This window comes from Mizuhopecten yessoensis, unplaced genomic scaffold (assembly GCF_002113885.1).
Source record: "Mizuhopecten yessoensis strain PY_sf001 unplaced genomic scaffold, ASM211388v2 scaffold2329, whole genome shotgun sequence".
Taxonomy (NCBI): Eukaryota; Metazoa; Mollusca; class Bivalvia; order Pectinida; family Pectinidae; genus Mizuhopecten; species Mizuhopecten yessoensis.
Genome location: NW_018404492.1, coordinates 4197242 through 4215738, shown reverse-complemented (window position 1 = coordinate 4215738; position 18497 = coordinate 4197242). Strand labels below are relative to the sequence as shown.

The 18497-nt window shown below is 34.9% G+C and overlaps 1 protein-coding gene across 2 annotated transcripts in view; it reads right to left on the bottom strand.

The window, feature by feature from the left end:
• LOC110445636 (lachesin-like) overlaps positions 1-18497 on the bottom strand; it is a 166746-nt gene that overhangs the window by 15897 nt on the left and 132352 nt on the right. For both annotated transcript variants that reach the window (XM_021490345.1, XM_021490346.1), the window contains exons 3-4: positions 8382-8595; positions 1077-1115 (exon numbers count right to left, since the gene is read on the bottom strand). In XM_021490345.1, the coding sequence (XP_021346020.1) occupies positions 1077-1115; positions 8382-8595 (253 nt within the window). The remainder of the gene's footprint in view (positions 1-1076; positions 1116-8381; positions 8596-18497) is intronic.

Here is an 18497-nt window from a genome sequence, read left to right as displayed (position 1 = left end):
TCTTTGACAAGGCAAAAAAACACTTTCCTGATTACATTTGCTTTGCCAGAATATAATCGAATCAGTTTTAGATTTATAAATTTAAGCTGATTATATGTCAGTAATGATATCGAAACTTAAATGATTTCTATTTACTCTGGGACAAATGGCGAATTCGTTGATTTTAAGAAATGTACGTATTTCAGTGATCAAAGAAGAACTTAGTCATGTGTGCACACCCCTGGTGTTAAATGGACATCAGGTAATTTAGAGTTGTTCATACTCACTAGAGTTAACACAAATACCTATAGTTACTCGATCTATTTCTTATAATAAAATAAATACATCAGGCCGATTGATTAAGTCAGACTAGCTGACACCATTCTGAGGTTTCTTAGTGTTCAGGAAAGTTAATGTTACTTGTGTAAACGAATACAACGTACGTTGCTTAAATGGAAAACAAAATAGAAAAAAAACTAAACAATGGGATACAACACGTCCGGGGAAAAAATATGTTTTCACTTCACAAATATCCCAAACTAATGAGTTGTTACATATCTTTCTGTCATATTTTCATCCATGTATCTATGTTTATTCGTTATATATTGACCAGATGGATCAAATTTAACTTAAGATAATGAAATTTAAAGTGTAGCTTCCGATCAAAACGCTTAGAAAATTCAGATACTATATTGAAATATTCAAGAGCTTATTGGCAACCTTTTCAATCATATCAGATTTGAATTAACATGGCAAGCAAAGCATATATCATTTTGGGAATATTATAAGAAAATTTCATAATTTCCTTTTTACTTTAAATCGTATCTGTCAGGGTAAAATATATTCTGATATGGGGTACAGCATGATATACTCATTGTATTTAAAGGTTATTTTATAACTGATAATGAAGCGAAACACATGCGGATAGGATTTTTTTTAAAAACAAAAGTGTTATGAATTAACTTAATTGTGTCAATCATGTAATAAGAGCAATGTCATATGAAACGGAAAAATGGATAATGGTTACAAGAAAAACGGGTAGTATGATATTTTTGGTATTTATAAAAAGTATGTTTACAGGCAGGATAATTACTCACTTGGTTTAGATGTCGGCTTTGGACTCGTTGCTGGTGGTTCTGAAATGACAGACAATGAACATATCAATCTACCTGTGTGGTAATGTTTATATAAGTATTTCCATGAAAACATGTTATTTATGCATTCCATTAGCGTAAATTAAATACAACGAAATTAATGATATATTTGTTTCATATAAGGACTTCAACTGTTATGCATGTTATTGTCTATACACCCCAATTTACGCTTTCCTGGTCAAAATTAGGTGTTACTGCAACATCATCATGTTCATTAACATGTATGAGTTCATTAACTTGTTGATTTCATGTCGTAAGACCGTGAGAAACCCTTTCAATGAACAAACGACTACAACAGCAGCAGTGTCAGGAAACTTGGATGTCATCGGATACCATTTTCTTACACTTAACAATGGAATTAACGATAAACGGAAATGATTTCTAATCTCAGATTTCTTTGTACAAGTGTTAGTGGCTATAAAGGTAGGCTGAATGAGCTATTGTAACATGAACGCCGGAAGTACGATGGTCTCCCTCGCGTGTGTGGTAACGGTGCAACTCCCAGGGCGACCAGCGAGGGAAAATTTAAATTCCGCTATCTCTTCCTATAACATCGACATTTTTGAATGTACAATTGGAATCAACATAAAACATATGCTACCAAATGATGATAGAGTACAAATTCCTACAAAAACCATAACAATCAAACACGACATAAAACGGTGCAGAAACACAAATCACTGGCACACTATATGAATCAAAAACTCACAGAAGGTTGACACACTTTATCAATACAAAACTCACAGAATTGAATACTACAGAGTATCAAAAACGAAAAAAACTAACACTTCATGGTACCAAAATGTACAGTTAAGACAAAGTTACCAAATGCATCATAATACTTGATTAAGACACTGAGAGAACACACCACAATACCAAAATACAATGAACCAAAATTAGTGAGTGGCTTAACCATATCTATTGCACAAATGCCCAAGGTGAGGTTTGTTTTCGTTCAACCTCGTCAGGATCAGTATTAGGGAAATAATATACCTGCTGGAACCAATTGCATGTTGTAAAGTGGAAACCTTCTGCAGAATTTGAAGGAGAAAAGCGACCAAAAATAACCTGCTGCAACATTCGGGATCTTTATAAAAAACATAACTTATAGAGCACGTTTTTCGTCTCGAAGCGTCTTGCTTAGCAATATCTCAAACTTTGCGTCAGTGTTTAACAATCGCCTAAATAGAAACGGCAACAGGTTCTGTCCATAGACAGGGACATACGAAAGTACTTTAAATGCTAGTTGTTACTCCTTGCTACACGTTCAGAATTAAGGTATTCGCTACAACAGTTAAGCCGGATACCAGTTTTATTTGACTGGGTGATATACTGTGTTTGGTACCGTTAGTATGGTGTTTCGGTACGGTAGCATTGTAAAACAAAAAAGGAAGCAAATACACGAATGCATTACAAACATCGAGGCACGTCCTTTAATTAGCATAGCTGTTAATAGGACTATACTATTAACTACGTGGTAACATGAACGAAAGCATAAAGCCTCTGTATAACTGTGCACTGTTTAAACAGGAAAATTCAAATGTCGTTGTACTGATATAATGGTTTTTAAATGAAGGCACATTTGCTGTAAAAAGACATGCATTTCCAACAGCCATTGTCGTTTCGTGCTCTGAATTATAAATGTGCTAATCTTACTAAGGTACCAACTGTCGACCGCGGCTTCGCGGAGGTGTACACTTTACATGTTGTTGATCGATTAATTAAGGTAAAAACAATATGTTTTGTCTTTCTTAATGGGTTGTAACAAACAGGCGTATTAAAGTACGTGTGCAACGCATAATGAAGACAAAATATACCGCTTGCATTAAACTAAAACAAGTCACTGTAAGAGAAGGTGGTTAGATTCAAAACTAAACAAACTGAAAACAACTTATAATGTATGGGTAAATACATGTATCTATATTTCTACTGAGGAGTACAACACTAAACCGGTACAGATCTTATTGCAGAATTGCAAAACCATGCACTGCCTGAAAATATGCCGAAGTATTCAGTCGAGTACAGTGCAAATATTCCTAACAAATTTAGATAATGACAAGCATAAAAAAACTTGTAGTGATTTCAAAATGATCCAGCTGATTTAATTTTGAGTAAAACAAAAAACAACAACACGATGTTGCACTTGTATATATACAGTATAGCATACGAGAGCTAACAACTCTAAACATTTGTTGTTAAACCGTTCGTTAACCACGTTTTATATACATCAGTAAGCTACATGTACATTATCGTATCTATGCCTGTCATCCCGGACTCTTTAAGTATCCTTACACCGCCCTGTCTCGTGGCTTGGGATAATGTACACGCCGATACCACGTCACCAACACACTGCTACATCGACAAAGGACGTTTCCTTAACATGTCTTGTACAGTAGACAAACTTAACAACATATTTGCATACATTTACATATTAAATACATCAATGTAAAAATTCGTACAATACATTAGCAAAATTTTATAAATCATAACGACGGGAAGTGGAATTAAAGCCAAAGTGTCAACACATTAAGATACAATCATAGCTGTCTATGTATTGGCATCTGGCCAGGACGTATCTTAACGAATCCAGGACAGTAACTTGGTTACAGTTCTAAGACAAAGTGAGATATCATAAAACCATGACAGACAAAGATACATTAAATTATAAAATGAAGTAGATGTTTCCACCAAACCATTACTTAACGGACATGAACGATGAGCCTTTTCGGTAGAAAAATCTCGCTACATGTTATTGAAAGATCAGAGGCACTTTCATTCAGAATATCGTGAAACAATCTTCTTGAGAAAAAGCGGTGAGTATCAGTGCCTTTTAAACGTTTTGTGGAAATATTTTGAACACCACGCTACATTTTGACGAAACATTATCCCCTATCATTTGAATTTGTGTATTTGTAGTTTTGAGCTTTAAATTAGCCCAACTTTATCTATACACTGCTTTTGTTGTGGTTCTATTGGAAGTGGACACCGTTCTTACATGAAAATGAGCCACAATCACCAGTGTCGGAGTCTGCCACAATCTTCAGTTGACAGTAAGTCGATTAGAGAATGTTTTATTCAGTATATAGAAAAGCCTTACCTGCTTTAGATACCGCTTGTGACGGATTAGTGAACCCTTATCTAACAAAACAACATATTTATCTTGCAGCTAGATAACTATGTTATGGACTAAGAAAGGATCCGTAATGGTAAAAGGTCTTGCAACAGTCATTTCCGCTTTTACGTTTTGTACTTCTTCCAGAGCGATGCTAGATAATAAAGGTGTAAGGTGAATGTCGGCCAGGTTGGTGCTAGGTAAAAGGTAAATATCGGCAATTGTAGTTTTACATGTAAGTATGAGGTTGATGTCAACCATTATGGTTTTAGGTATAAGGTAAATGTCAACATGCATAGTGGTGTTAGTTATAAGGTAAATGTCAACATGCATAGTGGTGTTAGGTATAAGGTAAATGTTCACTAGTGTGGTACAAGTATGACGTAGCTACATGTATAAGGTAAATGTCAACCATCATGGTGTTACATTGCGTTGTTATAAGGTAAATATTTACTAATGTAGTACATATATGACGTAGGTACATTTGTATGAGGTAAATATCAATCAAACCGATGTTAAGTTTGAGGTAAATGTCAACCTGCTCTAAGGTATAAGGTTAATTTCTACCCGTGTGCATGTATACAGTAAATATCTGCCAGTGTGGTGTTAGGGATACGATATTAGTTATCGCAATTCGTAAGATATTAGGTAAAAGGTAGATATCAAAAAGCTTGATAATAGATATAATAGAACTGTTAGGTATCACCTAAAATAGAATTAATACATGCACGACGGAACTCAACACATGTCCCGATCCACTTCATATGACCGAGCACATACATCTTTGGGTAACGCAGCGGCTATAATATAACAGATTATAAATTCATAACACTAGCCTGCGTGAGACAAATGCTCTCAAACACCTACTGAGTCTCTTTCAAGACTATCAAGTATATCGTAGTTGTGCGATATTGAGGCGGTCCATTTCCATTAAACTGTAGAAGTTTGGAAAATGGTCAAAGATGCTTTCCACTGTGAATAAATCCCTGTCGTAAAAAAAACTAGACGCCTGCTCACACGGAGCCCTCACTTTGGACCACAGCCATTGATTAATAGTCAGCAGAAACCGAGAAACACGCGTCTAAAGTTTGCCCCCAAGGATATCTGGCATGGTGTTCGGTCATATCGACGCTTGAAACTGCGTTTTATAAATCGGGTTTTCGTTTCAAATTGTCTAAACCATTTCTAAAGTGAAATTTAAATAATCATTTGCGCGTCCGTTGTCTGTCTAGTGTATTGGTTTCACTGCATAATGCGCGTTGGGCCAATGCTCACTTCCAGAAATGCAACAGTAAAAACAATGTAACGTGACATGACAGAATGCAACGTTTGAGGCATAACAAATTTAACGTTTAGTTTTTGAAGTATTTATACATTTAACATTTTAGTGTTTTGCAAAGTTGTACGGTAAACATCAATAAACTGCTTTACTACATTACGGTATATATATACTCGTAAAACTTAGGGGAATAGTGCTGGCAACACTTATTATGGAACAAGCACGTGAATGTTTGTACATTAGCTAAGAACACTGCAAAATATGGAGTGGTACATAATTTGAGCAAATATCTTTGAACAATATGAATTTTATAGAACCATTATTTTTATTTTTCATATTCTCATTTACCGCATATACATAAAGCTCATGTTTGGTTTAAGTCTGTGTACAAAAACAACAATGACTTTGATACAGGTAACGATTTCAAGGTACAGAACAAAACATCCTTATGTGTCGATAATGGTAGTAAGCTATTTTGTTAGATTTGTTCTGGTCACATATAGACGGAGGGACACCGTCGAAAGAAAAGAGGGCAGAAGTTAGAAAAGAAAAGATGTAGATTCTAAGTGCTGCGATCGAGGTGGAAAATCGATCTTGGTTTTTTTAACGCCCCTTTACATATCACCTAGAAGAAATCCGCCCTGTTTATAGATGCCCAATTTAGTCGCCTCTGATAATAACATGAATTGGTATGCCGTAGACCTATTCTGTACCCGAACCTGCAAGGTTTTGTAACAATTGTATGCAAACAGTGGTGTAAAACAGTATATATACATATAGGATGTAATGAACTTAATGAATTTTGTCATCAATCAGCTCCCATACGAATTGGTGATAAAATAGTTTAGAGCTTTGGCAAACTGCAAAATGATTAAAAAATGAAAGCAATGCACGTGCCAAATTTCGACATTATCCGACTCGAATTGAACATGTTATTGAAGGATTGGTCGATTTCATGGGGTAATGAATTGAGTTGGTCTTGAAACAAATTCAACATGAACTAATTTGTTTCAAGACCAACACAATTCATCACCCCATGAAATCGACCAAAGCAAGATTCAAACCTTATATATCAATCAACGTGTTTTTCTCTCTCAATAATTAGTACTTGTGAAGTCCATTTTGATAGTTTGTTCCAGGTTCTGGAGCTTGTGCAAGTCTACGTATTAACCTAATGTGAAACAATATAGTCCGTCATTGAAGGATCATAATACAACATGATGCTGTACCTTGATAGTTCAATACAGCCAAATTATGTAGAAACAAAACACAAAGCCATATTTAAAATGTCATATTTATGTTTTGTTAACGAATTCATCAATTATTAAATTTTCTGATGCGTCATCGCGGAAGAATAATGTCTAGACGCGGTGCGCAGGCTCAACTGCGAGTCTACGGCAGCCTTCTTTTTACTAGGTCGAAGTGGAGAGCAGTTAAATTTCAAGGTTCTGCATCTTTTGGAATGTGTGGCTGCAGTAATTGAATGTCGAATTAGATAGGAAACCAGACGAGGCTTGTAGGACGAAACAATTTGATATGGCAGTTAGCTATTCGACTACGTTTCATATAAGACGGGACCAGTTGGATCTACGTTGTTTTCGATTTGAATCGGGGGTTGATACTGACACATGAGGCAAAACGGGTAGCTGGATGGGGACTCTCTAGGGCAGTACATGACTTGTGACTACCGCTAGCAACCGTGAGCTGATAATATTTTGCTTACAGATCGTTTTTGTTTGTTTGAATAATTTCTTTTGTAGTGTCAATTAAAGTGTAAAATCTCATCAAGTGGTATCTTTGTATAATTATGACAATATAGTTATCTCCCTTCGCAAAATCATACGCACAGGCAATGTCGAAACAGGTTACATTTGGAAGTTGCATTGAATCCAACTTATTCATTATTGAATGGTATGCCTTCATGACTAGTGGCTTCTTTTCAATGCTAAAATGAAGGTTGAGACTAAAAAAAACCGTTTCTATATCAAAACACGTTTTTTTTTTTACACATACTGCCAAAACGGATACATTGTACCTACAGAGCTGTGCATAAAAGGCACATCTTCAGTCGCAATGTCAACTGTTTTCATATGAGTATACAAATTCAAGAATAGTAACGTTAACATCAAAGAGGACACACGGCCAGACAGGCCAGTTGTTGCAGCATCAAAGAAAAACATTGCTGATGTGAAAGAAATAATTAAGAAAGATGCTAGGCTCACATCATATTTTTACAACGACTTGATACTAAAAAAGTTCTGTGCCCGATGAATCCCCCTTTCGCTGACATCTGACCAAACGCCTAAACGTTTGAAATGTACTACAATATACTGCGCAAAGAAGGGGACACTATCACTACCAAATTTTACAGAGACGAAGTTCTGAAGCCTGCCAATTTTATACATGAAAGGGTTGAATGACATCGAGTTAATGCACGACAATGCTTCATCCTACAAAAGCGATAGTGTACAAGTGTGTTTGTAGCAGGAGAAACTAGTACTGTTTGCCAGGCACACTATTCACACGATTTAAGTCCCTATGACTTTCTCCTGTTTATCTTACTACCAAGAACGCGCTCTTGAAAACGCCTCTAGGTGTGCTCTTGATCGTGGAACCTTTCAGTGTTTTATCAGTATATCGAGGGGAGACTACCGCACAGCGTTTACGTCATGGACAGCACGATTGTAAAAGTGCGTATATGCTAAGGGGGATACTTCGAAGGATTGTAGTAGAAAGTTATATACAACATGCATGTGACTCCTGACAATAGTGACAAAATGTATGGTATGGCCCTCGTATTATTGAACACTTCTAGATTGAAAAAAAGAAACTTTTAAAAAAATCATTTAAGACGTACCTATTACCGTTAAGAAAACAACTCGTCGTATATTTCGTTCTCGCGAGCTGACTTGACATTCGTAAAGGCCTGCGTCTTTTCGACTGACGTTTTTGATGTATAAATCCCACTGAACTCTGTAGTCTATATAGTTGACGTGATACCGATCGTCTGCCACAAACACAGTGTTGCCTATTGATAGTGGATTGGGATCTGCCGTCCGGCGCCAGATCACCTGCAATGTAAAGAAAATATGCATATAAGGAGAAATAGAACCATCAACGCCTTTCTAACACAGTCGAAGTCAACGCAACCTCAGTAACATGTATGATCAGTACGACAGTATCTGATAGATCCATACTGCAGATTTAGAAGCGATTCCATCTACAAAAAAAGGCAGTATGCAGTTTCTTTAAGACCATCATCATGTAGATGCCAATCGTATATCATATTTTTATTCCAGCAATGTTATATAGAAATTGATACGAAAAGAAAACAACCAACATAAACAGTCAGGCTATTAAAGATTAAAGCCTCTTTGATAAAATACATGGATAAATGGTTTATTTACTTTATCAACAGGAAGCATCTATCATGAACATCCTGATTTTGACAGCACTGTTACACATGTATTCTAAAGAAGGAGCTAATTAGCTAATTAGGATAATGCATTTTACGACTTAGGAGCTGAGGTCGTCACGATTGTCATAGAGTTTGGCAGTGGCATGATTATAAGGTAAATGTGAAGTTCTGAAGCTAAATGATATTTTTTATCGTTGAATGCATAATTAAAAGTATTGGAAGATGAATGAGATGCAAGAAGTCCTCAACATCATTCGTTTTCCATGATAAATATAATCTATTATTATTTCTTCTATAATGATCATATGTTTATTTTGTCTTGCTATTATAATACAACTTGACAACAAGTATCTCATGTTTATTGATTACATAATTTTTAAACACCTAACAGATAGTTACATAATGGAAGTCTTTGCCAAACGATAGAGCAGCATGGAGGCAAAGGCTTTCCTAAAACACAATATTGTAATTTGAGAAGGCAGTGGTGACGCAGGGATGGCACAATATCGAACGAAATGATAGCAATAACAATTGCAAAAATAACAACCAAGTATTTTAGGGCAAAACGATTTGAACAAAGGTTCTGTTTGAGCTTAAAAAGGGCACAACCATCAACAGAAGGCCAATGTTAAATGTCAGAACAACAAGACGTATAAGGGTAGGTTTTTAAGCTGATTAAGGATTCTTTCTTTCGTTCTTAATTTACGGCAACTGTTATCAAGTTTGTTCCCGACGAATTATAAGTAATTGTTTGTCAACCATAGTCATCGTAGACGCATGCCTGTGATTTAGACGACTGGGACCAAACATCTTTAATGATATCTCCAACGGTACCAGTGGTCTTTTAAAACCTTACGTGACATTGTGCAATTCCAGATGATATTTCATGATTATACATGTACATTGTATGTATTCATGTACAGTGTGGACTGCATTATTATTGCCTGTGTCAACATTCCCATTTAATTCGAGTGGATTTTAAAATAACCAGATACTCTCATCTTCACTCTCAAATGTTATATGCATTTTCATAGAGAATAAAAATAGCTGTTACACCTATTGAGTGTATATGTCCACATTGAATCTCCACCACAGAACATGTTCTAAGCATCAGCATGTAACCTGTTGAACTTTAGATCAATTGCCCGTGTTTCCAACCGGTGCGGCTTAAATCTACTTTTGATGTTGAAATCATGGCATGTTTTGAAGTTGCAAGGGTGGGAAATACAGTAATATGTGACAGGGCCGTATTGCATAGGTCTTTCCCTGATTTCAATCTATAGAGGTGCAGATTAACCATTGTATACGTTTTATTATAAATTATCAGTTTAAAAACAGTTTTACACATACAAGGAGGCCATCAGGGCCATATTGAAAATTATGTTTATATTTAGGAGTATATCTTAATAAGTTTTCCTGTATAAATAAAGCTTTTTTTTTATTACTAATATTCATATATATATGCAGAAATCGTTTGCAAAGCTTCTGATTCTTCCCATCTGGTTTTAGTACCTTTTTTAGTTGCCTTCCCATATTTTACCTTTCTACTTTATCATCATATGAAGTACATCCATTTGATTTCTGTGAGCAAATAAGTATTTCTGGTTTAATATTGTGTTCTGATAGATTGTATTTTCGGCATTTTAATTGACCTGCGATTAAATTACATAGAAAATAAATAATAAAAAAACACCAAGATGATATTGTTGTAGACATTTTAATTACCTTCTCACAGTTTTAAGTACACAGTTTAATCCTCCGCCACGGCAGTAGCTTTGCCTCATAGAGTAAGGTTTGCAACTCGCTGAACATCACAGCATGTGATGGACACATGAACTAAACGACATTCACTTGTAATTTAGAGACAAAAATAGTCTGTCGAATGCCATTTTCTGTTTTCTTCGAAATTAACTAACAGCGTGTTTGTCAATTTCATCCTTACGTGCCTCCAATATCAGATTCTGTCACCTGACATCAAGAAAACAGATTGTCTCCTCTAGGCAAGATTACAAATCGTTGTTATCCCTGGATAGCCCTTGTGAAGATTCAAGGTAATTTATCCTCAATATTATTTCCATGGTATATATTTGTTATTGCAAAGCAAGTATAACACATGAAATCATTTAATCCCAAATGATATATGAATACGCTTGGTGCATGTTCAACTAATACAGAACACGCTTTATTGTTTTAGCTTTTTATATCGCCCTGGATGTTAGATTAGCATAGCGTTTCTAGCAATAATCCCTTGAAGCAAGCAAAAAGGTCATATCAAAAATATCAAACTCAATTTGTCTGGTAATCAGCAGTTTGCAGGGAAATATTTGATGTCATTTGAGCGGACCAGGGTTTCGAAACATTGATAAGAGGAGTAATACAGGCGTGCATAAGATCAATGCCAGACTTTCCATTTCATATTCAGATTAATCTTTTTTTTTTTTTTTTTTTAAAGCACTTTCAAATATCCTCGAGAATTTGCTATCAAAAATACTATACTCAGCTATTTGAACTTTCTACATACTTTTATCTATGACCTGTCCTACTCGATATGTGTTTGATTGTGGTTTAACGTCCTATAAATAGGTAATGCGAGGAAGAGTGCCAAACAGAAAGGGTAGGAGAGTGAGAAGAATATAAAAAGATGAAAAATATAGATTACAAGTGGTTCAAGACCACAGTTATTTTTTTCTTCAATGTGACCACAGCGGTAGACACACATGACCCCCGATTCTGCAGTTGGTACAACGTCTATTATCTCGTACTGTAACATGCCATTGAATACAGAAGGGTTTTCACCGACCATTCAGGGGCAAACTATTAGCTAGCCGTAATTCTGAGTAGTGTACATGTAAAATAAACCAAGTTCTGTGTATCTGAATCCCCGGGTTTCAACCTGAGAGGATACAATCTACGATGTCAACTGTAACTAATGTGTAATCTCTTTGCAGAATCTGGGATTCGTTTATATGCGCTCTACCTAGTGACACTTAAGCCAGAAAAACGAGTCTGCTGTCCCTTTGTTATATTTATGATGTGTATAGTTTTTGTCTACTTTCTAACAAGTGGTTTTTGTTTCCTAGCGCCTTGTTTGACGATGCATTATGTTTTGCCTTCGTTTTGAAAGGTCGCCCATACCTTAAAATCCTTATAATTGTCTTACAAATTGTAGCTGTTATTTAGGTGTGAAAGTGTGCAGACTATGCTTATCTGTCAACCGTCAAAAGTATTTTCCAAAGGAGGTGGGGTCCACAAATGGCCTGTTTCCCTCGACCTGCGTCATCGAGAAGCAATTAATCCGGTGGTTCAAAACTTTCTGGTTCAGTGAGGAAGCCCTATAAAGTCGGCATCAGATATGGGCTATTGCAAGTAGACAAATGTACCCACATGACGCCCACCCCCAGCACACAACTATTCATTACACATATTGAGACAAGTCATTAAATGTCCTTAGCTGAAGGTAAGACGCTAAATGAAATAATTCCAAATCAGATCATTGTTCCCATTTTATGTTTCACTCCGACAAAATGATTCATAAAAAGAAGCATTAAAATACGCGATGTATTGGTAAATTATCCCGCCAATACTGACCAAAGCTCGAAATGTTTGTTGAATGGAGGAATGGTCGAATGATTCGTGGCAAGGGCCAATGCTGTGTTGACAATTATCGCCTATATACTAAGCATATCGACAACGGTTATTAGTTTATACGAAGAATTATGTTGATGTGTAAAATGCATGTATTTACGAAGCTGGGTAATCCATGCATATGAAATGTTTTTTCAGGATTTATAATTCAGTAACATTCTTTCCATATTTATTCTAAAGTAATCAGTTAAAACAAATTTAAGAAATGTTTATTTTCAATCAATACATACATTGAATTCGGCATACACTTTATGGCAATTATACCACGCTGGCATTGTCAGCTTCCTTAGAAACGGGACTTGACTTAAGTGCGTCAGGTGTGTCTTAGCACAATAGAAACATAGTTCTATAACAGATTCAAAGGTTGATCCGTATTTAATCAAGACATATATGGCAAACAAATCGTGTTATAATATATTTATATAGTGCGCTAAATAAATGTTGTATTATTAATGTATGTAAGACAGTTGATGACCTACATACGTTCCATGATACAAAAAGACAGATGACACATATTTTACTGCAAACAGTTTTTCTCCAGGAAATGTCAAGCCAATGACGTATATAAGTCATTAATCTTACAGACGACAGAAATCCGCAGATATGGGAAAATTCGCGTTCGATATAAATAATTGCATATGGTGTAACTCTAACGGAAAGTCAATCCTATTTCTCTTGCAACTGCCTTATTTGGATTCGCAGCAAGATAGACGTGCATGATTGTTTCACTTCAATAACATTTAATGCAGTCACACATGGTACACTCGTATATGTATATTTACGCAATTTTACACTCACCATTCCCTCACTGCCGCCCCCTAAATATCGTCTCTCGAATATCGCAAATAAATGATGACATTCATAAGACAAACAGGGTCGAACCTCCCCCACCCCGGCTATTATTAGGATAATCATATTTGACTATCTTAAGTGAGGCGTTCGCTGCCGTGCGTATGTTTTAAGGCATATTTCCCGGCTAAGGTGACAGGGGAACTTAATCCATTATGTTGAAATCGGAATATGTTTTAAAGTGTTATACTAGTAGTTCTTTAACGATGACTTCCTTTGATGCGCTTTTTACAACTACTTTTATGCCGTTTTAGCGCATGATAAAGCACGATACAATCAACAAGTACAGATGACGTTGTAGACTAATTAGACTAATTTAAATGAGTGACCAACTCGGTGACATGATGACAAACTTCAATATTGGTTACTTGTAACTGATATAATGTAAATGAGTAAACCTACACGTACTTTATTCCTAAATTGTCGGTTACAAATTCGCAATCGCGGAAATTATACCATTTGTATCGGTTGTTTGAAGATATAACGCGTTACATCTTTAATTTCAATGAAAAATCTGCACTTTTGTTTTGTTACAAATGACGGATACAGCTCGCTTTAATTTGTGACGCACATGGATAACATCAGTAGGTTATCAGCTAAATAAATCATAATAATTTTGTAGCAATACTATCTCTGATATCTTAACGATAACAAATCTATTCAATTTACTATTTGTTGTTCAATGAATCGCGGCAAAGTTCAATGCAGCGCTTCTTTGATAGGAGTTATGCCCCTTGAAGTATTCCAGTAGAAGAATGCATGTTGCACCTCAGACATGTCATTAAAGTAAGTTCTCATATAAAGAGCGAGGGAAACTAATTCCGGCCTGCTGGTTCTGTATACTGGTGTGTTAAATATAGCCCAACGTGCCCTTGATTCTTACGTATCTTACGTAAGTTATATATATGTGGAACATGCTACAGGTGTTACATTTGTAATAGCCAAACAATGACAAACTTAAAAAATTCATACATATTCGATATCCTTATTTCATTTCATCAGATTGTATTGACTTTATATATGTCAATTGGATTGGACATCAGGCTAGACCTATTCAAGTCCTTTCCAAACTTAATTACAAACATTACATATATTCTGTCATAACAATCCAATTAAACAGTACAGGGGAGATAACTCCAATTCAGCTTGTGAAATGAACATTTTACAACTTTTTTTAAATCATTTTCTGTTTATGTTTTAGATATTAACAATTAAATAAAACATGTATATTTATTGAAAACCCATCCTACATAAAATCCAAGGGATACAGGCCCAAAAGTCCCTGTGTACAAACACATTGACCATCCACCCACTCGATATATAGGATAAGTTACCAAGAAATAAACATTGTTTAAAATTTCAGAATATGATATGGATTCATATAGGAAAATGTAGTTATTATTAATATACATGTATATTATTGGAGTTGATTCTCCTAAAATTTATTTAACAAAACCAGAGATGTTGTGAAGATAGATATACACCAGTATCAATACTTATTAGCAGAGTGATCATGACACTATAAATAATAGCATCACTTGCAATGTAAAGTTTTGCTGTGATTGAGATTACATATCAAGCCTATTAGTTTGACAAATGTAGTCAGAGATACTTTGTAAAATGGATATCTTAATATCAGCGCTGCATATTAAGCATCCCTTTAATAGAGTTTTTAGATTTAAATGATCATGATTACCAGATATACCAAATTGAGAATTTTGTATTACTAGTTGCATTCTAAAGTTGTTATAGAGTGGGCATTCAAATATAAAATTAAATGCATTTTCATTTTCATGTCCACATCTACATGCTGATGTGTCATTCAGATGATCCATATATAAGTCACTATTTAGGTTGCTAGCATGATGTCTCAGCTGACAAATTATGATATTGAATTTTCTTGGCCCATAGTATTTAGATGTGCTAGCAATTTCTTCAGTATTGTTCATATTATCAGATTTGATGAAATTTTTAAATTGTTGAAGGGAAGTAGCTTTTAATGTTTCTGTAGATATAAGGTTAAATTCTCTACACATTGAGGGAAAATAACTATTGAAATAAATCTCACTTCTACAGAAATGGGGATTGAAAATACGGCTATTTCTTAGTGGGTATCTTACATTTATATTGCTGAGAAGGTATGATTCAATGATGTCTTATAAGTACTTAGGCGATTCATTATTTCAAATTTTGAACATAAGTGCTAATTTATGATTTTTTCGCCTACAACAATGTGATTCAAGTCCAGTTTCTGCATAAAGCTTACAATGAGAGGTCCCTCTACGTAATCCTGTAATAATTCTTAATGCCTCTAGCTGGATTGACTCAAGAGTATTTTTATTTTGGTTACTACAGTTATCCCATTCTACATCCCCATATTCAACAATTGGTCTAATAAAAGAGGTATATATTGTTATAAGACTTTTCTTATCCAATTTGTGTTTTAACATTCTCAATATATTAATTCTTTTATAAGCTAGCTCATAAATATTGTCAATATGATGTGTCCATTTCCCATCATTACTAAAAGTTTAACCAACATGATTATGAGTTTGTTTATTAGTTAAAGTTTCATTACCAAATAAGATGATTTTGTTCCATTTTCCTCGAGAAGATTACAGATTCCTTCTTTAGTGAATTAAATTTGATATCCCATTTTGTTGCCCATGCATTAATATTACCTAGATCATTATTTAATTTCACTGCAATTTCATTTTGATTGATGTATATTACTTCATAGAGAGAAGTATCATATGCAAAAAGTTTTATTTTACTTGTTACACATTCTGTTATATCATTAATATAGATTAAGAAAATAAATGGACCAAGGACCGAGCTTTGTGGTACACCGGATTTGACATGCTTAAAAGTTGAATAAAACCCCTCTATCAAACGCCTTACTTACATCACAAAATACAAATCTGATTTCATTATTTTGACCCAAGTTATTTACAATAGTGTCATATATAGAAAATAACTGGTTTACAGTCGAGTCTCTTGGTAAGAAGCCTGATTGGTGTTTCGTTATGATATCCCATTCTTTCATATAATTAAACATATATTTAAATAAATTTTTTTCAACAATTTTGCTAAAAGATGATGTAGTAGATATTGGCCTATAGTTAGAGACATCATTTTGAGCACCCTTACCTTTGTATTTTATTGCATTAAAATTAGCTGTTTTCCATGAAAGAGGTATAATACCAGATTCAATAGTCTTATCACAAAGTAAAGTTAAAGGACATATTAGAGAAGGTGCTAATTTCTTTATTATCTTGTGTATCATGCCATCTGGGCCAGGACGTTTTTTTTATCATTAAGTAAACACAGTTAATCTTTAATATCCTCTTCAGATATAATGATATTGTCTAGAAGGAAGGGAAAAGTATGTCCTTACAATACTGCGTTGAACATGTTCCTGCCCTCAAAAACCGTCTGAATCCCAACAAAGGTGGTTTGATATTATATTACAGCGTAGCTCAAGGAACACCAACAAAATAATGTTATGAATGGCTACGAAACAGAAAAGAGGTGAACGGTAGATGTTTCCGAGGAAGACATAGTAGGACAGATGTAGAAAGGTACGATACATATCCAAGCTTTTGCAAATGGCGAAGGAGGAGGATACTTTGTTTGTTTTAATGTCCATCAAGCGGACAAGACAAAAAGAAAAATGTTGATTCTGCTAAGGTCCATATAAGTTGACAAGGATGATAGTACGGCATGGGAAAAAACATGTCAAACTTCTGGATATTCACATTTAACACATTGATAAAAAACAATTTTTTGACATGCTTTCTATAGGTTACAACAAGTGTTTGCGCTGGATAATCAATATTTTAAACATTATACATATAACTTTAAACGATGTTTTTGAGCTTTACTCACATGTATATTATGTGGTCCTATAACAAAGAATAATACATTTTTAACCGCTTTGAGACGACCTACGAACAAGATTGTGATAAAGCGGTGTATAAGAAACTCAAAATATTATCATCATTATTATTATTATCATATATGCACGTTTGCATAGAAGTTTTACCAAATTACAAAGCATTGTAGCTAGTAACGTCAAACATGGAAGGAACTTGAATTTATTTGCTAGCTCAAAGAGAGTATTTGCCATGTTCAATTTGATATAGACATTACAGTACATTGATTACTAGCGTGTAAACATTTGTGTTTCCTCCTTCAGCTAATTGACGCTAGTTGACAGCAAAACATTGAAGACATAGCCTTTGCAGCAAAGGTCATATATCTCATTACAACGATACCATATTTGGCGAAAAAGCATTCAAAGCATTTGGAGCACAGGTCCATACTATCAATGTAAATAGTTTAGCAATGTTTTTGCCGGATCTAAGTGCAACAAGGCAAATGTATTTGTTAAAACGGGTCAGAGTTTTTGCTCCATCTGCCAAAGCAGGGCAGAAAAGCAAATTACTCCTTGATCCTCTGTCACTGTTATCGGTGTATAATCTATCGTAGTCTGAAGTTCCTATTTACTTCACTGTCATTCCCCTCACATCCTGTATTACCCTAGAACGCAAAGTACACTACATACTGATATGTATCCATATTGTTGATTTATCCTTTAAACATTCCGGGTTAGTAAGTTAAGCTTTTACGGAATTTTTGATATAGGTGAATGTGTGAAATCGAACATTTACCAGAAAACGTGTTTGCTACCTTAATGCACGTATTTCATCATTACAATATGTGGCAATTCAGTTGGGGGCTTGACCTCGGATGACATTTGGAAAGCATGTCTAGCAGACAATGTGCCAGATACATATCGAATAGACACAATGCAGCAATGCTCCTAAATTGTTTGAGTAAGAAATAATTACATTGTATACCTTGCACGAACAAAGCACTTTAGATTCCTATGGGAAATCAGAATTGTTTCTGTTCACTCCCCCACAGAACCAATCTTAGAGGTTACCTACACTTTTTCAAAAGATGAGACGTCAGCCAGAACTAAATAACATGTATGGATAATGAGTTGGTATTACATCTTGCACGTACTTTTTGTACACTGTATCTAGTGCAGTAGGC